The sequence below is a fragment of the Carassius gibelio genome, chromosome B12 (genome assembly GCF_023724105.1).
Source record: "Carassius gibelio isolate Cgi1373 ecotype wild population from Czech Republic chromosome B12, carGib1.2-hapl.c, whole genome shotgun sequence".
In the NCBI taxonomy this organism is placed as follows: domain Eukaryota; kingdom Metazoa; phylum Chordata; class Actinopteri; order Cypriniformes; family Cyprinidae; genus Carassius; species Carassius gibelio.
Window position 1 is genome coordinate 15,462,031 of NC_068407.1, and position 24,707 is coordinate 15,486,737.

The window sequence follows — 24,707 nt, forward strand, 5'->3', positions numbered from 1 at the left end:
TTTAAACTGGAGTTTTATCGTTCACAATAACAAATCGTTATATCGCACATCCCTAACTTACTATTATAATAACAATAAATTCTGCATTATTACATGCAAGTAACCCTAAGCCAAAACCTAATTCTAACCCTAATCATACAGTAAGTACATATAGGTTATTAATATTACTCATTAATAATTACTCAGCAATTTACATTCTTATATATACACGTTAGAAATTCATGAAAGCATTTTTAATGTGAAAAAAAAGTTAAATCACCATTAATCTTTCTAAAAGAATTCACTGAGTGAGAACATTGATCAACACATTGCAAACAGAAGTTCAGTCTACTTATGCTTCTTACTCTTACTCAAACAACCATGGTTGAGCTTCTATTGACCATTTTTGATGCGTTCTATTTGTGTGTTTATGAATATTTATATATTTAGATAAAAGCCTAAATTAAATGTTCACTATATAAAGCAATGATGTCTCTTCTGATAACTTTGCTTAAACTGCTCATATTATATGGGTTACATTTATGATGTCTTTATGGATAAATGCATTTATGGCAGTCTTTTCAGATATCTCTCAGGATTAATGAAAAATACCTAGATTTGTGTTCTGAAGATGACAAATCTTACATTGTTTCCTTCCTACACGCAACGCGCCACGATGCTAGGACATGTGTTAAAAGGTATCTTTTTCATGTTAATCAGTTTTGTCCAAACTAGCGGTGATGCCGTAATGCTAAATTTCTATTTTATAAACAGTTTCTATTTCTGTAGCATCGCAGCTAGAACAACAACATACAAACTATATGACAGTGATAATCTCATGGACTGATTATGTATTTTATTCTAAGTTAAACATGTGTAATGTGAGTTTGAATATCATTTTGAGTGACCTTATAACTATACTGAAAGCAACAACAGATCTTGAAGATGAATTAAAGCGTATAAATTAATACTGCAAACACAATAAGAATCAACAAGCGTTTTTCATGATAAATATGGTCAGAGTCACTCAGTATATCAATTTAATGATGTTAAAAATTATATTTATGAATTACATTATTTCGCTTCCAGAGAGAGATCGCACACTCGCTTCTGATTGGTTGTGATATTTGATTTGATTCTGTTGCGTTTTGTGTGGAGAGCCAAATTGTCTGTCGCTGGAATTTTGTCGCACCGTATGTCATTATGGGTTTGGAATGAGGCTAAGTAATTGATGAAAATGTTTATTACTGGCTGAACTACTCCTTTAAGAGAAGCTTTGAAAGTTTTAGATTCAGTGTAGATTTTTTTTTAACAATGTTACTTTTACAGTGCATTCCTTCACAGTCCAAGTGGAAGGTTTGTTTTGTTAAACGTCCTCGTCTGTACTGACCGTTGTCATGTGTGAGATTTAGCAGGACCCCGATGATAGCTCGCATACAGTCTTCTACAGCCTTGCCCACGTTGCTGTTGCTGCAGTAGGGCAGTGGTGTGCCCGACGAGCACAGGCCTCTGTTCACCTCTCGACTGTACCTCTGGATCATCTCCTCACAGTGCCATAATGCTCTAAAACAAAGACAAAACAAAAATGTTATGTCCTTTCCAAGAATTAGTGCAAGTTATTGTTTTAGTATCCAAATACATATTGAAGGGACAGATCACGGAAACATTTTTAATTCTTTAATTTAGTTAGTACTCATCATATCCATTTTCTTTATACAAAAACTACTATATAAATTATATCTTGTGGAGTGCACAAGTCAAACAGCTTTCATGGTGTTGTTTCCCCCTTTTCATTCTCATTCATTACACGGAAAAGAGCAGCGTGAACTAGGGCTGGGTTATAATATAATGAGAATGCAATAAAATATGCCAATCAGTGCATGCCTCTACTAAGTCAGCATGTTCTGTGTGTTTGCAGGTGCAGTTTCATCTTACACACAAACACACGTGATGTGTTTTTAGCATCTGCTGTCTCAACATAGGAGGACTTCATCTCCACAGTTATTCTGAGAGTCAATTCACAAGCTTTTCACCATTTCATTTGAGAAAAACTACCATCAAATAAACAAACAAAATACTAAAATATACTTTCAAAGTAATAATATTAACACTTTAGAACAGGGCTCTGAACCGGTTCAAGGAACGAAAATGAAAACCGGAAACGAGCTAAATTTTGACAGGAACAGAACCAGAAACAAAATCCATTATCCGAAATGGCCATTAACCGGTTAATAACGTTATTTTATCGTTCCATTTAATATTTGAAATTTGCTGTCAATGAATCACAAATTCCAGTAGTACAGCATATGCAAATGTGACGCTGAAGTAGTACAGCATATGCAAATGTGACGTGAAATGTCCGCTCAGCTGTGAACTCATCATAAGTCACAATGGCAACGCACCGCACTTAAAGTTTATCTGAGGATAGTGTGAGATGAATTCAACAGATCACACATCTGCAGCACTTCTGTGAATATAGCCATATATATACCCATATAGGCTTACATAAAAAGGAATATAAGCATATCCACGAAATATATTTCACTTAAATCATATTGACAGATTAACGAAATGAAAGAGAAATGAAAGAAAATGAAAGTTTTCTTTATTTTGCAAAAGCTTTATAGTTTTAATTATTTAGCAAAAGCTTTGAATAATGTCTTGCTTCTATATAATCAACCAACTTTGGTATGACCATCGCGCTGACCCAACATCATTTTGCTTTATTAAAGCCTGTACATTAACAAAATAAAATAGAGTTAATGAAACAAATATAAAGTTAGACGACCGCGCCTCACTGTGCTGATAAAGCAGATTTGATATGTTATGTAGATAAAAGTACAAACACTATATAATAAATATTTTAGCATCCAGATACGTCGGGAACATGGAAACATTTGGATTCGCGCTGGATGAGAGATGCAGGCATCAGCTTCAGCTTAAATTAATTTGTTTTTGGATTTACATTTTTATAGCCTAAACTTGTTTTGTTTTCGAGAGAAACTAATAGCTGTTTTTATAATGTTTGTAAACATTTTGCTTTAGACTACAGGCATTTTAGCCTTCATTATTTCGTAAAGTAACAGGGCTAATAAAATGCAATGCCGCAACTTTAGTTTTTTTTTTTTTTCTACTTTCAAAACGCAATCTTTCATCCTTGTTTTTGATGTCTTTAAAGTGTTGATAGATTTTTTTTTTTTTAGCCTACATTTGGCCAAAATCTAGAAAAGATGACTGACCACAGCGGTTTATTGACTGACGTTAGATCTCTATTTTTTATTTTTATTTTTGAGTAAATAAAACGCTGTACTTTATTATTATTACATTAATATTATTGCAGGGAGTGAAAATTAAGGTTAAAATTAATGTTCTATAACTTTAAATAAGATATAAAGGTAATATCGCTAGAACAGAGACCCGCGAGTAGAATCGTGGGAGAAAATAGTCTTTCTTTAGAGAGAAAGAGTCCAACAAAGCCAACGACCTAAAGGCGGGGAATTGTCCTCACAAACCATGTTTACATTGTAATACCTATTTCAGATATTTATAAACCATATACAAGAACACACACACACACAGGGTGACCAAGCGTCCCGGTTTCCTATTGCTGAAAAATAACCTGTACGCGTAGGAAACAGTCACGGCTCATTTCAATATTTTATATGCAGTTATGAGAGAGGGAGAGCAGTTATATTAGGTTCGTTCGACTTGAAGCAGTGCTGCACAGAATGATCGCCTTTATGACATCGAAGTACCGCGAGTGCGATTCGAATGCATTGGATATGTGTGCTCTCTTTAGTAGTTAGTTGTTAAGTTTAATAGGTAGTTGTTAAGTTTAGGTATTGGGTAAGATGTACAATGTACAAGGATGTACAATAAAGTCATGCAGACAGGATTCCTGCAGGATTTTTAAGCTCAAGTTTAAGACTTAAGACCCTGCAGAAACCCTGTGTAGAAGAAGGCATTAATTTGTGCTTAATTAGTACTAATAAATGGCCAATATTCTAGTAATATGCATGCTAATAAGAAACTATTTAAGACACCCTAAAATTAAGTCTTACCGTAATTATACTATTATTTAAAAGAAAAACAAACATGTTATTTTTGCAATATTTTGTTAAACATTAATTTTTTCAATTAACACTTTTTAATATGTTAATTTTATATCTTTATTTAATGTTGTTTTCATTTGATTTGATTACATTGTTTTAGCTTTCTTTCCAATGGGCACTATTTTTCATAATGTGTATAAAAAAAAAAAAAAAAAAATTAAAATGTAAAAATGGATTGGGGTCCTAAATTAAAAAGTAGCTTACCCATTGGTTATGTTTGTTCAATGAGGAAAGCACTTCCTTCCCCATTAATGGTAAACAAATATAGTGCTATATACGGAAACACATTGAGATTAAATTTTTGGCCATACTGCCCTGCCCCAAAGTGAAGATTACTCAAAAAAATATCAACTGGTGGATCGCAGCCCTGTTCTAAAACAATATTAAATGCAAAAAATAAAGTGCGGCCATACAAACCAAGTGTATATAGTCAAAATACAGGACTATTAATTTAAATGTAAGGAGAAATGAAAAGTTTTTGCTATGATTTAGAACATGGATAGGTTGCATAAAATGCCCTCACCATCACAAAAAAATACAACTTGAACTAAATTCAATGCACCAAGAGCTTGAACAAAATCTGTCCTGCAGCAAAACCAGCTCAGAAACACTATAAGGACTTTTGCAAACTACACATATTGCTGAAAGCACAAAAATAACAATCCTTGAAAAATCTAATAATAATTCAATGTCTATCACAGGCCATCAAAGCCTCTTGACAGATACTTCAGTTGAATATAAGGTGTATCGTGAAACAATGATGTCACATTTGAACATTTAAACACCAAATCTGGTACTATTAGTGCTCTATCAGCATCTAAATAATGGCTGTTCAGAGTAACACTCAAGATGGAAAAACAGTCCACAGATAACAGATGCAGCGGGAAGTGCGCACATCCTAATGGATTGCATTTACGCCACAGCCAGGGTCAGAAGAAACAAACATAAACTGCATTAGCTTTCTCTAGAAGGGGAAAACTTAGCCCTTCCTCTCTATTAGTCCCCAAGACATGTGTGTGAGTAAGATAGCAATAGAGAGTGAGGGAGTCTGCATCCATAGCACATGTGCTACAGTACGACCAGCTTCATGCAAAATGCCACTAATGCGCTTAGCATAATGAGAGGTCATTAGCGAGTGAGATTGGAAATGGAGGAAGAGGTTCATGTATTCATATATTAGTGGGGTCATCATTAATGCAAGCTTGCCTACTCTCTAATTAAATTAGAGCCAGCTGAACGAGCTCTTCCAGCAGTGTGTGTGTGTGCCGACTTTGTTGACTCATCTAGATCCTCTTCACAGTCATGAGCACCCATGGTTAGTTCGCTTTGCACTCTGAAGGGTCTGACCCCGTCTAGAGAGCTGGGCCATCAGCTTGTAATTACATTAGCAGCGGAAGAGAGGCCAGACTGCCTGAAGCAGACAAGTATAAGCTAGATTTACCATAACAGATGCCTAAATGTGCTTTCACATGGAAAGTCGATTTTTGCATTTTCTGAAAATGTGAGTGGTACTCGCCCACGTAAGTCGCTGATGGGATGCTAGGGTGTTACAGATGCTAGCCAGGGCATTGCTTCAAAGCTGCTAAAGTTTCTATCCGAGTAGTTTATAGTGTTGCTATCCGGCTTGCTAAGTGAATTGTTAATCACCCAAATGAAAAGAGCCTGTAAGAATTTAGGAAAGCATCTCTAAACATTCAGAGTTCTAGATACGGCTCAAAACAAATCTTTAATGCAACTTTTTATCCCGTTTTATTTTCTGCTACGAAAGAGTTCGGATTGCCTCAAAACTAATATAAGATAGCATTCATGTATGTAGTACAAAAGGTGTGGGGGAGTTACATTAAAAAGTCTAGATATATATTCAAGGCACAATAGTGATCTCTGAAACCAAGGACAGAAGAGAGAGAGAGAGAGAGAGAGAGAGAAAAAAAACCTTTCATAACAGATATGATGAACGGCAAAACTACAAAATCAGTCATTATGACTCATGAGCTGTATGCACCCTTTTCACAGAAAGAGATAAAGCATTTCCCCAATAATTATCTTTGTATATACACTCCACTGTGTTGTTGGGTTCTGCCAGTGGGATTCTTTTTAACTTGATGTATTTTTGACTTATTTTTTCCATCAGACTGCCATAATCCATGCATTTTAGAAAGCTGAGGAAAAGCAATAATGGATGTTTTTTTGTTTTTTTTGCTGTTGGAACAAATTTGCTCCCATGTAGCTCTATAGAGATTTACCCTGTGAAATAAATGTGCAAATAAACTCCTAATCCATCTGAAGCAAAAGCTTTGTGAGAACAGATTGAATGCAAGTATTCAATGTTAATCTCGAACTCTGATAAAGTTGAGTGATATCAGATTCAGATGGACAAGATTTATTTTACCGGATAGCTCCTGATTATGGCATGCTTTCATCATATGCAGAGTGAACATTCTGATCTAATAAAGTAAATCAGGGGAGTTAGGAATGACAAGAGGTACTAAATGACTATGGTTAACTATACTTTTAAGTGGTCTGTAGTTGAACCCTTAAAACAGTATGCAAGTCTCATTAAGGTTTGAAGTGATTGGCCTCTTTAGGAAATTTCAGCATGGCTTGAGCCATATCAGAAGGTGCTCTCTGGCACAGCAGCTCTACGCTTATGGTCTTGGCAGCTGGTGTTGTTGATAAAGTGTTCCTGTTGGGGTTGTTAATGAGTCTGGAGGCTGTCTGCTGTAATAAGGAAAGCTAGCGGTTAACCTGCACCCAGTCTGACCACACACAACCAAGGGCTTCCTGCCAAAACAATCAGGAAAACATGACAAGCATACTGCTACATTACTGTAATACTACAGCTAGACAACTGCTTTTATTTTGGAGGCACTTACTTTGCTGAAGACACTATGAGCTGAGAGTCCTTGTATGCGATCAGGTAGGCCTGGTTTTCTGGATTGTGAACTGTTACCTGTATTGATAAATATAAAATTAAAAGTTTAAAAAAAGAGCACAATGCAAAAACTATTCCTCTTCTAAATTCGCCCAGCAGAGATCGACTGTTGTTCATGAACATCTACAGTAGGTTAATATCAAAGTTAATGCACTTTGTTTATCTTTTAACAAAATCTACTGAGGTTTACAGCTGACTGCCTCTACCAAGTCCAATAATCAGAAAATACATAATTTTTTTTTTCTCATTGTAGAATTTCAGAAGCCATTACTCCATTCTTCAGTGTCACACAATCTTTCATAAATAAAGTTGTTTTATGCATTCAAATAATTATACATTTGACAAAAAAATATATATATATATTTTATTGGTAACAATAAAAAATATGGTGATAAAAAATAAATCATTTCATAGGGCCCTAAACATTTTTTATTAAATTGATGTGAAAATGTATAAGTTTTCAGTACTATTTCAGTACTGTTTTTTTTTCTTTTTTTTCTTTTTTTGTAAATAAAGCACTATTTTAGTTTTTGTTCAGTAAACAAAAACTAAATCATTTTAAAAACTATTGGGTAATGAATTGGTATCGGCCAGTGTGGTCCAACCTAGCTATTGGTATAGGCAAAATCCACCATCTAAGAATAAATCAAAATTAATACATGTTTGGTACCACATGACTGAATAAATCATAACAGAATTTGAATTTTTTTGGGTGAACTATCCCAACTATCCTTTAATGACAAGTGGCAGTATGTTTAGTACTGTCCCTTTAAGAGATGCATTTCTCTCTTACCTTTTTACTGTCACTTTATACATAACTGTGTTTATATGTAAACCTTGTGTGTTTCTGACAGTATTAGCACAATCAGACGATAACTAATATAACAAAGTGATCAGGTGCTGTTTGACCGGCAATTTAGTGCATGGACGCTTCGGGTGTATGCGCTCTGAATAAGCACGTTATTACAGCACGCAAATAAAACGTTTTACCAGCAAGACCTTAAAGCACGCAAATAATGTATTTGTGACTGGAAATAAGTGCAGTGTCTCGTGTTTGTGTCTAGCGAATTGCAGTTGGAGCTAGAGCCGCGAGACATAATACAGTGCACTACATGAGGTAGATGTTGGATTTTGTTAGTAAATTTTTCATTATATTACTAACGTTGCCTCCTCCGTTCACTATTACTCTACTGCATATATTGCATCTGATGCTGGTGTCGTTTTGTTTTGTAATGAGAGCCCGCAGTTTTGAACGTTTCACTCTTGCCGCGATGACTGATTGCACAGAAACACAAACCGCATATGCGCTGGATATCACATGCACGTCGAGCAAACGTCGGCCACATCATTCAGTGAAGGGAAATGACAAACAGCAGCTTTTAATTCGTCATTAACATTGAAGTATACAGAGTTAAAACAACGCAAGTATAAATAACAGTTTAGTTTGTCCTGAAGCTTATAGGCAGGGCTCCAGACTAACTTTTTTCACTAGGAGCACAGTGGCCCCCAACTGAAAATTTTAGGGGCACAACCAGAAAATTTAGGGGCGCACACCGTAAATCAACATGCTAACCAAATCTACTAATTTCCACTGTATTACTAATAAATACTTTAATAATAGATGCAGAAATTACAATGTGCTGTTTCAAATTCAGTGTCACATTTTATTCTGCACTTTTGAAAATGCAACAACAAGGTAAACTGACAGCACCATCGCTGTCAAGACAGTACAAACAGTAAACAAAATTCCATACACTCAGAATAAAAAATGTGCATAGTAAAAAAGTTTGTGTGCATGCTGTATCGTTGTTGTATGTTTCGTTAAGTTTTAAGCCATTCTTCCTTTGAAGGTTGAGCTGGCTTTTGTATTTGGTGAAAGGTAGTTCTAATGCTTATAGTACCTCAGACATCTGAATTCTTACAGCCAGTCTTCTCGAAAATGGTGAGTGTGGATCAGGGCCGGCCCTGACCAATTTGCTGCCCTAGGCAAGATTTTACCTGGCGCCCCATGTGTATGTATGTATGTACGTACATGTATATATATATATATATATATATATATATATATATACACACACACACATACACACACTACAGCAGAACTGTTTCCAACACTCATAATAAATCATCTTATTAGAATGATTTCTAAAGGATCATGTGATAGACTGGATGTCACATGTGACACTGAAGAATGGAGTAATGATGCTGAAAATTCAGCTTTGCATCACAGAAATAAATGATAATTTAAAGTATAATAAATTGAAAACAAATTATTTTAAATTGTAATAATATATCACAATATTACATTTTTTTTCTGTATTTTTGATCAAATAAATGCAGGCTTGATGAGCAGAAGAAACTTCTTTCAAAAACTTAAAAAAATAGTAATGTTTCAAAACTTTTGGCCTGTACTGTATCCCCCCAAAACTGCACAACTGTAGAGTAAAACATTATTTTTAAAAAAGTGATAATAAAAAATGCGTCTTAAAACTGACAAGATTGTACAAAATCACAGTCTGGGGACTCAGAACTCAGAACAACTGCTAACATTAAGTTTAAGGTAAAAATAACTGCCATGAAATTATAGTATCTTACTCCTATTCAATAAATTGTTCTTTCACTACATCTCTTTACCTCTGTCTTTATCCTCTTCTCTTCTTTTTGGCAGTGTATCTATCGCAGACTATGATCATTTATAATGTGTCATGTAAATTCGGCCTTGCGTCACAATCAAGAAACTTTCACCGTGTCTAGAACGGGCGCGAGCCGCCAGGCCCGTTTCTACGAGCTGTGTGTTAACAAAAACAGTGCTGTCTACATTGGATGCGGCGTCGGACACACTACACAACAAATTACCAACAACTAATCGTGCGCGCGCTCTGTTTCTGATGCACTTCAAGCACTCGATGGGTGGGGGGAAGATTGAAGAGCCAGACTTTTTTTTTTTTTTTGCTTTATTTGGAAGTGTTTCGAATTATTGGTTTTTAAATAGTATCCTATTATAAAAAAATATAGGTAAAAAAAAAAAAAAAAAAGTTCACTCATTCTGGCGCCCCTATGGATGAGTGGCGCCCTTAGCATTTGCCTATGCCGCGGGCCGGCCCTGGTGCGGACTTTTTTTCGCCACACCAACCTCTGACTCTGAATCATCATCTGACGGTGACACTGTAGACTCTGGCACTGGTACACTAGCCGAAGGTCGGAAGAACGAATCAATAGTTCGCTTGCTCATAGCTCAGACGCACGCACATATCAGGTTGTGATGAGATTTGTCTCTGTTTCCTTCCCACAGATGTTTACGCGCGCTCAATTATCTCTAGGCCCCTCCCCCTCCACACATTTTAGCCACTTGCAGTGGCCATTCCCTATTCTTCTCACACGCATTTGCCGCCTCACAGACAGGCATCACTCAATGAGACGCGAGTGTGTGCTCGCGTCTCATTAGTATGTGTGCAAGTGTGTGTGTTTGTGTGTGTTCGTGCGTGCGTGTGCAAATCTACTGGTCGCACATGTGCGACTGGATGTAAAATTCAGTCGCACACTCTCAAAATTTGGTCGCAAAATGCGACCATTTGGTCGCAGTCTGGAGCCCTGCTTATAGGTACGCTGGTATTGACCCAATTATGTACCTGTCCAAAAAAATACCGGTTCTCGGTACCCATCCCTAGTTGCAATGCTTGATATTTTTGTGGAAACCCTTATACTTTTTTTTTTTTTAAGATTCTTTGATGAATAGAAAGTTCAAAAGAACAGCATCTGAAATGGCATAGTTACAATAATGTTACAAAAGATGACACTTCTGTATTCTTTTCTTAAAAAATAAATAAATGAATAACCTTACTGCCCCAATCTACATGAAGTAGAATGTCTTTTATAGCAAAACCCTTATGAAAGGAAATATATTTTTCCCATTTTTATATTAATGCTGAAATGTGAATTTGGATTGAAATCTTTGTATCCCATGTAAATGGATTGGCATGTTCAAGGACAAACAGTCTGGATTCACATAATTCAAACTCATTCAGAGTACTTTATACTGTACATGTTTACTTTTAAATAACATATGACAAGCACAACTCAAATGGCTGGATGAGTATCAGACTTACACTTTCTAGGACACGCAAACATCTCTCAGCTCCCCACAATGATGCCACTAGGTTCTCCTTATCATCCTCTCGGCTCAGGTTTTCCACACACTCTTTAACTGTGGGGAAACACATATGCACATCAAATCACTCTCACAAGTATCTTTTTTATAATATGCATGTATGTAAAACCCAGGCAAATGTGATGTTCATGACTTAATAAAACAAAACACAATTTTACAAGTAATATTATCAAACTTATATAACAAATACCGGATAAGAATCAGATCTTTAATACTGAACAAAAATAAAAGACCTTTATCTACAATGTGGTCCAGGCCTCCCAGAAGCCGGAGTTCTTCTTTAAACCAATCCCCCGCTCTCTTTGACGTCAACGACAACAATGTCTCCATTGCTAAATGTCCCGTCTGCAGATAAAAAGACAATGCACAATCAGTCTGAAAGATATTATATAAAAGATACATTCAGCTTTAATGACTCCATTATGCAAATGTAAAAGTTTTATTTGCTAAACAGAACAAGAAAAAATGGAAAAAGGAAGGCGAGAAACGCAAAGAAGGCAACTTGATAAAAAGCTCTTGATCTGGCTCTGATGGCTACAGCAAAAACATGAAAACAAGTAAATATTATAATAGTTTAGCAAAGGGTGTTTTCAATGAATTTATGGATGTATATAGAGATCTGTTCTTGAAGAGGGTTTTATGCTGTTTTCCAGTGTGCTAACAAGTCTAAGTGAGTGTTCACACAGAATGCATTGTTTCATCAGTGTATTTTTTTTTTATTGCTGGTCTATGTGCACATGCTCCAGTCAGATATCCTTTACCAGTGCCTCATGTCTCCGTTTTTTTTCTCCATTTTAGCATTTTCAGCACAATTAAAAAACAGTGTGTCAAGTAACAAGAGCTGAAGTTTTAAAATCCTTGAATTCTGTTTCATTCTGATGTGTTCCACCCAGCTGTTTTTGAACTTGTCCTGTGAGAACAGCTTATAAAAAACGACACTGTCAGCAGCACGCTAAACCCTCTCTGAGAAAGGGTTCACCAATCTTTAAACAAAACTTTTTTGCAACATTGGCCATTTTCAACAATAAAATCAACTTGTGAAAAAGCTGCATGATAATGTTTAAACAGTTGATCATGATTATTTTGCTTAATAATCTTAAAATGGGGAAGTCGTGGCCTAGTGGTTACAGAGTTTGACTCCTAACCCCAGGGTTGTGGTTTCGAATCTGGGGCCGGCAATAACATGACTTAGGTGCCCTTGAGCAAGGCACTGAACCCCCAACTGCTCCCCAGGTGCTGCAGCATAAATGGCTGCCCACTGCTCCGGGTGTGTGTTCACAGTGTGTGTGTGTGTGTGTGTTCACTGCTGTGTGTGTGCACTTTGGATGGGTTAAATGCAGAGCACAAATTCTGAGTAAGGGTCACCATACTTGGCAGAATGTCAAGTCACTTTAAAAATGAAAATAAAAGAACAAAGAAACTATAGTCAAAACAAACAAAATATCTCAATAGATATTACTAAATTGCAATTAATGTTTTCCCTTTTTTCAGCTCATTAGCACTTTTTCCAAAATCGCTGGCGATTCATTGTGGATTTTGAACTCTATTTTGTGCAGCTTGTCAGTGAACTACGGCTCTGAATTGTGAATGCCGCTCCATCTGAACCAGCGTATGTTAGCGGAGTGATTATTAAATGCTCAGAGTGCGGAGGGAAAATTGTTGCCACTCCACTCCGCTCGCATACTCTGAACTTGAACGCACGTTACCTACTTATATCACAGGAGCGGCTTTACTGACGAGATGCGCATGAAAATAGCATTTGATATTTTGCCCAGCACAAAGAGAAACACTCTGATTGGGGGACTTCTATTTGTAATTGGCAACTGTAATGATGAAAGCTTGTGGAGGCTTGTTACCATTGCAAGACAACGGAAATGCCAATTTAAAAACAAACAAATAAATAATCTCTTAAGGACAACCCACCAGTGGGCAAACATCGCAGATCATTATTCATAATAAAAAGGAAAAATAAGTCTTTACAATTTATTGTGCAGTCCCAGAACATTGTCGTTTCGTAAACGGCAAAATATAATGTCATTTTGAAATGAACTATTCTTTAACATAGATGTTGTGACTAGTTGTTGGAACAATCCACTGACTGATACATTTTTGAAAACATCCTTAGAATGTACAACACAAGGAATGAAGTGCATCTACTAGAGGGAGCAGAATCGGAATCTTTCTGAAAAACCCCAAATGAACACAAACCCTCATCCACATGATCGATCACGCAAGCAGAATAATAAAAAAAAGTGCAAATCCTTGACAGGAAAGTCTGCAGATGTAAACAAACAGAACAACCGCACTGCAGCAATGAAACACCAGTCAATAACAAAGCACAACTGATCTCGAGCTTACCGTGATATTCTCCAAGTCAAGATGCTTATTATGGACGGTTTCGCAGAGCTTGCGAATCTTTTCTTTTACTTTATTCATCTCTTTTGTCGTTAGCTGATCAGCAATGGATTTGTCCTGTTCTAATTCCAGCAAACGAATCATCAGATCCAGACTGGCCCGATCCAGGTCCATGTTCAAACGGTCACGGCTGAGAATGTACATCAGAGAGGCTGTACATAGAGCTAGATTCTGAGGAAAGGGGTAAGGACAGGGAGTACAATCGATTAGACATAAGACATCAGGCAGTGAAGGTTTCAGGAAAGTCCAAATATATTTTGACTTACTGGATGTTGAGGTGCATCACTGAGAGTTTTAAACACCTGAGCCAGTTTCCCACGAGCCCTCAGGTGCATCCTGAAACTGGGCATGGCGCACCGTGTGGCCAAACTAATAACACTGCACACAAACCCAACAGAATTGTAATGAGCAAACACTGAGCCTGTTGCAAATACAAACACTAGGCCATATTTACAATACTGGGGAATGGCCAGAATATAGACCGATGGAAGGGCTTCTACACCTAAGGCAGCGTGTGTTAAGGGGTTGACCAGTCTTCAGACCAGCGGCAAGATACTCAAAGTCATCGGTGAACTCCTGATTCTCGCCAAATTCCACCACGTCATTAAAGTGCTTCACGTGCTGAACAACGGTGAACAACTGTTGAGAAAGAGAAAGCAAGTGTTTAATCTCATGATGAAAATATTCTTTGATGGACAGTCTGGCCTTTTCGGTTTCAGTGATTATAAAGAGAATGCTCACTTTCAGTTTACATAACCATTCACAATTTGGGTAAGACTTATATTTCATGCTTCTAAGTATGCAGAAATGGTTCAGGACTGACAACAACTGTTTGGATGCAGGACTGAATCTTTTTAAAAAAAGAATAAATAAATATATGATCTGACAATGTATGTCAAAAGTTGCACCTGTCACAAATTTCAACTTGAGCTTGTTAAACAATGTTTACTTCTCAATATTTGAAAGCTACTTTCTGTAAAATTAGTATTTACTTCCATGATTAAATGATAAAAATAGTTCCAACAGTTTTTGCTTATGGTACTGAAAATTGTGAAATTATACTGAAATTTAGGGGAAAGGTTAAATATGGGAAAACATTTTTCACACGTTTTATTTTATTATATCGGTTGATATAGATAATTATCACTATAGATATCAAATCTTAATTTCTTTCAAGTTTAAAGCCAGATTTTTGCTCCAAAGTAAAAGATTTTGAAACCAGACTTTTTAGTTTTTCTTAAAATAAATACCTTAAGAGAAAGGTATTTTGTGATTTTGTTTTAAATCTAGAAACAAGTTTCCGTTGCCTGATAATATTAACAATATTATTACTTTTTGTGTCTTAGAAATTTACATTTTATAGTTGTAGTAGCTTGAGTTAGGATGCAGGTGTAAATTTGTTCATTATCAAAATCAGTAACAGAAAAAATTTAGCAACCTCATTTTATATGGTGAAATTGTATTATTCAAATTTTTTTTTTTTTTATCCAGTGGTCTTCCATAGTAACATATATTCAGATCATGATGACCGCAGCTAAAACCAGACATATAATAACATTGCAACATGGTTTTTAGTTATTTGTATGAAAAAATGTAGTCTACATACATTTAGTGTAAATGCACAAACGCATCGCTTATTCACACATTGTGAGACCGTTGAATAATAAATGTCCCGTGTGTGACATATGACTAGCGCCCTTTCATTCCGCTTTTGGTGCATAAACATTATATCCAACATTTGTCAACCAGCCCTACTGGAATTGGTACAAACCACAAAAATATCTACTCAAATTACTGTCATATTAAAAATAATAAATAATTATTAAAAAGTCAGCTGCCTGAAGCAGATTAAGTTTTGTTCCACACAGCGCTCGCAAAGAAATGTAATCTCACGAGGCCAGCAAATATTATTTTACGCTTCATTTTTCATTGTTTGTTTATAATGTTAGCCTGCAGTCAAACATAGAGACCACAAAACAGAGTTATAATAAAATGAGGGTGGTCTGGAAACAATCCGAACGGCTTGCAGTTTAGATAAAAAACACGATTCAATGGGCAGAGAAAGAGGTGAGGGCTGTAACGTAGGTGGGCCTGAACAACTGTTTAACACCCACAGTCAGAATTGCTCCACAGAACATCAGTGCTTTCTGGACCCCATTAAAAAGATCTTTTTGTATTACTATAACAGTCCTTATGATCATGCCAGTGTTTTCAATATGCTGCCACTGAGACTTTCAAACTTAAAATTCATTGAAAAACAGCTGCACTACTTTGTATGCATATTCAGATTAAAGCTTTATGCCTTTATCATTGGTTCCATGCGACTGACTCTCAAATTTAATTGGCTCCAGCTTAGGCCTTTAGTGTAAAGTTGCCAAATATTCAAATGTCTAGTGCATTACAAATCTTTTAACTCAACAGTCTTTGTACTTCATATTAATATTAGCCTTTTTCAGAAGTGAAAGGGGGAAAAATGGAATCCATTTTTATTTCCAAGATAATGATAACTAAATATCACTTATTGAATTAAAGTGATGGCAAGCATACTACATCCAAAATGTTTGATACTGCATTGTGTAGCATGCTGTTTTAAAAAATAAAATAAAAATAGTGGTAGACAATACGCATAGTTTGCACGCTAACCAGGAAGGCTCTACATGTGTCAAAACAGATGGTGTTGTGAAGTATTTGCACTAACCTCCTTGTGTTCTTTCCTACATTTGAGTGCAGTGACCATGTCCTGGTAAGGTTCTGTGGGGACAGTGACAGACTTGATGACTTTGGGAGGAGGAGCTGGAGCCTTGAACACTCCGTCGTCCTTGTGCGAGTTCGACTCTTTACTGCCTCCCGATGAAGCGGCCTGTGCAAGAATGACAACTTGGAATTAAAACATAACAGCATGTTTGGAAGCACTGCAGAGCCGATTCACATATAGCCTGAGCTGCCAACAACCAACCCACTGCTGGTTATGCAACATGGAAACTAAAGATAGTGCTACAGAACATTATAGATTCATCATGCTGCGACTACTAAAAGGCCAAATCCACGACCAACTGCAATGCCGCTAAATAAAACACTCCAAAGACGGCCAAGCACCACATACACATACTGAATAATGCAATGTTTTGAAAACTCTAATATCTGTAGCCTTGTTTATAGGAACAGTTGAAATGGAGGCCAAGCTTTAATGAGAATCCTTACAAACAGTTGAAGTAAAGTGTAAGCATATCTGTCACTTGTGCATAATATTACAGCTTCCATGGTGGCAACAGATGCAGCCTGCCTAAATTGTATGGGATTGATTGTGTTTGGATGGCACATGTAGAGAGTGAGGGATAAGATGCTTGTTGGAAAAGAAGTGCATAATTAGGTCGTGTTTGAGGTACATCAAAATACACTATTTACTTAAACATACGTTCCTGCTTTAATGGTGAATTATTCATCATGGTCAGTTATGCTTGTTTTGGAATCAAGGTTGGGGGTTCGATTCCCCGGGAACACATGATAGGTAAAAATTGGTAGCCTGAATGCACTGTAAGTCGCTTTGGATAAAAGTGATATTGCATATTTTTTGCTAAATGCATATTTTTAAATTTAATTACATTTTTACAATTTTAGTTTTAATTTTATCTCTGAAAATACTTCATCCAGGCTGCCCAGTCTGCTGGTTAATGTTAACCAAGAGCTGAAACAAAAAATGGGTTGGGACAATAAATCGTTGCATCGCAATTCATGGCTCGATTCTGAGATTTCCGGAATGCATCATGAATCTCTCTTGAATCAATTCTGAGCATAGTTTTCTAACTGCAGGGGCCGGATTCACGAAACAATCTTAAGAATAAAATTCTTCTTAACTGCCAGTTTCTTCTTATTTTCTAACTTTCTAAAGAATATTTTGTATTCCCCAAAAAATCTTCTTAAGAATGTTCTTATTTTTTTCTTAAGATTGTTCTTAAGACAAAACCTAAGAAGAATTCAAATTCTTGAAAAGAATAATCTTAAAAATCATCGTAAATAACTTCTTAAATTTAGGACAGCCCCAGACAAACAATAATAATTATTTAATTAATTTATTGGGTTATTTCAAATTAATTGTTATATTTAAGCATTGCAACAACAGCTACATACAATACACAGGAGGACTAGGGACGTGGACGAGTTTTCTGAAGGGACAGCGAGACTGTTATTGTAAACATGATCGCTCATGATTAGCCTGTGTGTAACGCTGCTTTTTGCTGACTGCAAAACTCATTAGCAACTCTAAAACGAGTCAGATAGGGAGCTTTAATTGAACGCGTTAATATGAGCTTATAAATACATCATCTTTGGCAGTATTCAGTGCATATGAATGTGCAGGACGCATTTGGTGTAGAATCACGGACTCAAATACCGGAAGTGTTCCCTCAGATGAGAGTGCAAAAACAGCACAAAATGAATGAAACGTATCGCTGCAGCTTGAGACACACTGTTTTAAAAGTAACTTTTCAAAAACAGGCTGCATTAAAAACGTGAAGCTGAGCTCTTGTCAAAGTTGAAACGAAAATATACAGTCTATGGTACGTGCTTATGATTATTAGGATAATCTCCAGGAAGTGCAAGGAGACAATAGTGCACGTTTAGTCTTAAGAAAAAAATTAAGATGTTCTTAAGAATATATTTGAGAATTTTTCAAGAATTGCACTTAAGAACATTCTTACGAACTCCGGTTAATGGATGTGTGATGACACCGTTAATACCGGTACAACCGTGGGGTGGGGGGAAAGGAGGGGGTGTCCTCTTTTCCTCTCTTTTATGTAGCTTATAAATCCATGCACGTTATACATTTCAAATTATTGGCAATTGGCAATCCGGCGACAACTGCTTGAATGGATTAAAAAAAAAATGCTCACTGATATTAAACTTAAATGAAAACTTTTTTTTTAAAATAACGAATAAAAATACCACCATGCATAAGCTGAAAAAAACTGGGATCGGCAAACTGTGGACCAAAACAAATAAGAACCAAAGAACGTTTACTGCTTTGCCAATATTAGAAAGTTTTTTAAACGAAAAAGAAAATAAAATAGGCCTAAATAAATTAAAATGTAAATATGACAAAACCATATAAATAAGAAATGAATAGGGGGGGGGGGGGGGACTGTGGCCCGACTTTGGCTTCCTCCTCATTTTTTCTCCCTGTCACGGGAGCTGATGAGAAGCACACTATGAACAGCGTCCTGAGTCATACATGGGTGCTGCGGAAAGACGCCGAATGTCGCCGCCGGTGTGCATACACTCGTAGAAAACAATGTGTTCAAATTTATAACCTAATAATAACCTAATTCAGTTTGGGCTCTGCTGTTAATTGAAACTTATAGTAATGTAAAAGGGGCTCCCTATAGTTTAGAGCAGAAACTGAGGAAGATTTTTATCCCCAAAGAAATTTGAATTATAACTGAATATAAAGAAAACAATTATATATATATATATATATATATATATATATATATATATATATATATATATATATATATATATATATATATATATATATATATATATATATATATATATATATATATTTGGGGTGTAACGATATGCGTATTCGTATTGAACCGTTCGGTACGACGCTTTCGGTTCGGTACGCGGTACGCATTATGTATACCGAACGGTTCGTTGGAGTAATTTATTATATTTGTAAAAAAAAAAAAAAGAGAGAGAGAGAAATATAATGATATGCGTTCAACAAGGTAGCCCAATAACCCAAACAACGTAACAGGCAACGCCCCTGACACTCCCGAAGAAGAAAAAAACACCATCTTATATGTTTATGTTAGGCTACTCAGCAGGCGCTCGCTCACTCAGCACGCGCTGAAGGCTCGTTGCAAAATAGCCAATGCGTTTAACAGACTAGAAATGAGAAGATCCTCCAATAACCAACAGGTCTGGTGTTTGGGTGCACTTTGGATTCCCTTTAAGCTATAATGGTGATGGCAAGAGAGTGGTGGATAAAAAAAACAACGGTATGTCGCATCTGCAACATGACAGGGTACACCAGCGGGAATACAAAAAAAAAAAAAAAAAAAACAGCGGGAATATCTGGGATATATGCGTCAGTACTATCTGGGAAAAGACGAAAAAAAGGAGAAACATGCACGCAGCCAACTATCCCTGCAGCATTTAGAAACTATAGCTTACAGGGAATCCAACCCAAACACCAGACCTGTTGGTTATTTTAGGATCTTATATTTCTGGTCTGTTAAAGGCATTCGACATTTTGCAACGAGCCTTCAGCGCGTGCTGAGTGAGCGAGCGCCTTAGGGGCCGTTCACATATCGTGCCTAAAAACGCATGGAAAACGCTAAGCGCGTCTTTCTCCTCCTTTCCAAAGCGCTTGGGCAGAAGCGCTCATGAGGCGTCTGTCTTTGCTAAGCAACAATGACGTGCTCTCTCCATGAGACGCGGAAATTTCAGCGAAGGATAAATGGATTTGCAGCTCTAAAAATCGCTTGCAGTAGCTCTGCTACTAAATTTATTTCAAAATTGCAATCCATATACAACTATGATCAGCTGATCCTTCATCTTGGCTGAGCTCTCAACGTTGTTACGGGAAAGGATGAAGCTGATTGGTTGGTTCTTGTCACATGACCCGCGGTGCGCTTGCGGCATTCTGAAAAGTTGAGATGTTTTTACATTTTGCTATGTATCTAAAACGTATCGAACCGAACCGAACCGAACCGTGACATCAGTGTATCGTATCGAACCGAACCGTGAATTTTGTGAACCGTTACACCCCTAATATATATATATATATATATATATATATATATATATATATATATATATATATATATATATATATATATATATATATATATATATATAACATGACTGAACCGTCATGTTTGTGCATTGTTACACCCCTACTTGACAATAGTTAATGTAACAATATAATGCTGGTTATCAATGTTGTCTAGAAGAGACACCAGAGAAAAAATGTGTTGCGTGGCATCAAAGAGATCAGAGTTTTTACACAAAGGTGACTATAAACATTGTGGTGATAGCATGAGAAGTGCCAGTGCTGGAGTGCTTTATAAAGTTGGTTGTGACTGTGTGGGAGTGTGTAGTGTTTGGTCGAATATATCCTGTGCTTGGTTTTGTACTCACTGGAGGAGCCTGAGACCGTGATGGAGGCATGGGCAGCAGTTCTTCTGGCTCTGGCTGGTTCCAGTGTCTTGCATTATACACAGCTTTAGTAGGTGACTGCGGAAAGAACAGACAAAGACTGTTACACTCAGGACATTTTAATAAAAGAGCTTCGTATGCAGTCCTGAGTTCAGTGAACATTAAAAGTTTAATGGTTCATTAGATTGGTCTGACTTGCATCAAGAACAACAAATCCATTTTGAGATTAAACAGAAGTACCAGTTTACTTTGTCAAAATTAAAAACCTAAATTTTGCACATATATTTATCAGTGGCTCTTAATTAGAGAGCTTCCAAGGAGCCTCGATATGACATAATATACATTTTTAATTACAAAAACCTAACTCCAAGACCTGGAAAATTCATGTAAATTTTAAAGCACATTGGGCATTTTTATAAACACATACTTTTTTCTTTTTTTTTTAGTCTGGCAAGCCCTAAAAACATTTACTGTTACTAAAACATTTTAATTCTTCAAATAACAGAATGCAAGAGGGGGACTGAATATTGTTGAGAACAATGGAATCAAAAAGATTGAGAATCACTAATGTGAACAACAATATGAATTCAGATAACATTGTGAAACTACTTCTACAACCTGAGTCTGTATTTTGTATTTTGATTTATGCATTTATTCATTTTGTTGTCGGGAACAGCAGCATGGAGAGAGATTTTAAAGTGAGTCCATCCCCAAATAATCAGATTAGCGATCACTTTTTTTATTATGCCGTGGTGCATCTTGTAGCTAGGGGTGGGCGATAGACCAAAATATTGTATCATGATATGAGTAATTTTATATCACGATAACGATATATCTCACAATATAGTTACTTTTTTCCTTTAATAATGTTATGGTATTCAAATATTTGATACCACAGAATTTTCATAGTGCTTGTCACTAATGTTGATATCAAACTACTACAAGAAAAGAAAAAAATACTCAAACTGGAGATAAATAAACAATCAGTGATGAAATAAGAACAAGAAACTAGTGATTTAGTCAAGAGCAGTAAGAGATTTTCTCTCACAGTTGTTTGATTAACATGAGTGGCAGATAGGACCAATATTGGACAGCTTCCCCTTCAAGAATGAAGTACACATGCACTTTCTCTTGCAACTGTTTATGTTCCTTTAAGACCTAAATGACTGTGTTTATGAGGATAATTGCGAAGCCGGGCATTTGGATGCATATAAGTGTTTATGCAATCGTTCAAACCCAATAAACCAGTAAAAATGCTTACGAGCTCTATTTGCAGTTGATGCGTACCGTACGCACTACTCTTACACCGAAACAGAGACAGCATGCACATATAACCCTGTTGTTTGTGTTTCAACAGCCTAAAATAAGTCGTTTTAAACTGCAGTAAAGTGACGTGAGCGCGCATGCATCCCTGTGCATTGCATACGAGACTGCTGTCATTCAAATTATGAAAAAGTATTTCCATAAACAATGTATTTTGCATCACCACGAAATATACGATAGAGCATAATACATATATATATATATATATATATATATATATAGCCATTTCACCCAGCCCTACTTGTATCAGGTCACATTTTAAGAATTATTCAAATTCTTTTTTTTTTTCCTTTTTTTTTTATTGTGTCTGATTTGGAATTGAAGAAGATACAAGAACAATACAGGACAGTAAAGGACTACGAGCTGGGATTTGAACTCGGGTCGCTCAAAGGACAACCACACTGCAGGCTATTAGTTCCAACATTTTTGCAACTTTTACAAGTTGTGCTTGTCTGTCCAAAACTACACAATTAAGTGCAAAAATAAGAGCAAACCGCAAACCCCATTAAATTTTTTGGCCGTTTCCTACAGTGGTTTAAAAAAAAAAAAAAAAAAAAAAACTTTGTTAATACACATGGTAATGAAGCAAACATATCAGCATTCTGAGCCAAGAAACATTGCGAAAAGAAACCTGTGAGGGTTGGGTGTAGAATTGTACAAGGGTTTAAGCAAGGAAACAAAACGTGTGAAAACTAAGAATACATCCAATATCCAAATCCACTCCAGTCATGAAGATAATGGTCTGTAAACATTTTCAATGCATAAGCTACTGCTCCAATCTGCACAAAGACAGTTATATTCCTTCTTCAACTGTAATCATATTTGTAATTAAAACTCATTAAGAAGTGCAACATTTCTCAGCTTGTTTGTGTTGGCGGAGTGTGAATTGACGCGCAGGTCATTTGTCTCAGCAGGAGTGCATTCAAAGCAGACTGCAGGAACATTCTATATATGAACAACTCACAGAAGATGCCAGATCAAGTCAAACTGCAGGGACTGACAGCACACAAACGGTCAAAAGGAGATGGGGTGGTAAAAGGGCACTTGGCTACAGGAGTAAGTGTAGGCACAGTCCACTGGGCAAAACTGAGACTGGGTTATTATTAATAATGAAGAGAAGATTCTGGCCCCCAACATAACTCTGCAGGAGACTGGATTTAATCTTCTGTAATTAAGAAGTGTTCCTCATGCTAGCAGGGAGTGAAAGTCTAGCTCCACCCCATGGAGAGCTCCACATGCTGGGCTAGAAACCACCATAAGGTCTTGCAGACAGAAATCAAAACTGCCCCCTGAAGTGTCTTTTTCTCTCTCTCTCTCTTTCTCTCTAGGAGTTGGAATATCCCCTCAAAAGTCTGGGAATGCTGTTGCCAAGACCTCCCAGAGGACCAGGCAGATAGTATAGAGCTGAAATGATACTCGCAAGCACATGAAATCGCCTCTAGCTATGAAAGCTCAGGTGTTGTTACATTAAAAAAAAAAAGTCACAATAAAATGCAAAATGTAACCGGAGCACTAATTAAGCATTGCTGCAAACTACTTTTAAGATCAGTGGAGTTTTTTACTGAGGTAGTAAAGAAAAAATAATAATTATCAGGTTGCTTTATGACAATTAATAATGAATCATGATTTTGATCAATACGGAGATTATAAGAATAATCATTAAAAGTATTATCATAGCTTCTTAGAAACTCTACAAATAAAGCACAAAAATATATCACATGATCCAAGTGTTTAAAATAATTATTCACTCGTTCCTAAAACCTTCCAAAAAGATCACCTCCTTCCCTCATCCATTTGTCCTGTTGTCAGGAGTAGCTCGAGCATGTGGAGTACATCAGAAATAGCACAAGGCATGTCTACTTCCTCCAATGTAGTCAATGTCGTTAATTATATAAGTGGCTCCAATTTTTTTTTTTTTTTTAGATGTGATACTCACATTTAGTGTAGAAAGGGCATCAAAGCAATGCACTGTAAAAATTGATGTTTGCCCTCAGTAAATATGGCTAATTTAAATAAGTAGATTTTACTTAGTTTTGTTTCATAACATATCAAGTTGATGGTTTAATTAATAAAGAAACACAACAAATAATTTTGTGTAAAATCAACAATACGCACTGCAGCAATGAAACACCAGTCAATAACAAAGCACAACTGATCTCGAGCTTACCGTGATATTCTCCAAGTCAAGATGCTTATTATGGACGGTTTCGCAGAGCTTGCGAATCTTTTCTTTTACTTTATTCATCTCTTTTGTCGTTAGCTGATCAGCAATGGATTTGTCCTGTTCTAATTCCAGCAAACGAATCATCAGATCCAGACTGGCCCGATCCAGGTCCATGTTCAAACGGTCACGGCTGAGAATGTACATCAGAGAGGCTGTACATAGAGCTAGATTCTGAGGAAAGGGGTAAGGACAGGGAGTACAATCGATTAGACATAAGACATCAGGCAGTGAAGGTTTCAGGAAAGTCCAAATATATTTTGACTTACTGGATGTTGAGGTGCATCACTGAGAGTTTTAAACACCTGAGCCAGTTTCCCACGAGCCCTCAGGTGCATCCTGAAACTGGGCATGGCGCACCGTGTGGCCAAACTAATAACACTGCACACAAAC

At 36.5% G+C, this 24,707-nt stretch overlaps 2 protein-coding genes across 2 annotated transcripts in view; one reads left to right on the plus strand and one right to left on the minus strand.

The window, feature by feature from the left end:
* LOC127968890 (serine protease HTRA1B) overlaps window positions 1-24,707 on the plus strand; it is a 433,724-nt gene that overhangs the window by 256,019 nt on the left and 152,998 nt on the right. The gene's annotated exons all lie outside the window — the stretch shown is intronic.
* The window catches only part of LOC127968888 (wings apart-like protein homolog), a 76,422-nt gene that overhangs the window by 8,298 nt on the left and 43,417 nt on the right, over window positions 1-24,707 (minus strand). The window contains 6 exon segments of the mRNA XM_052570284.1: window positions 1,370-1,542; window positions 6,965-7,041; window positions 11,130-11,227; window positions 11,425-11,536; window positions 24,261-24,488; window positions 24,584-24,695. Of these exon segments, the coding sequence (XP_052426244.1) occupies window positions 1,370-1,542; window positions 6,965-7,041; window positions 11,130-11,227; window positions 11,425-11,536; window positions 24,261-24,488; window positions 24,584-24,695 (800 nt within the window).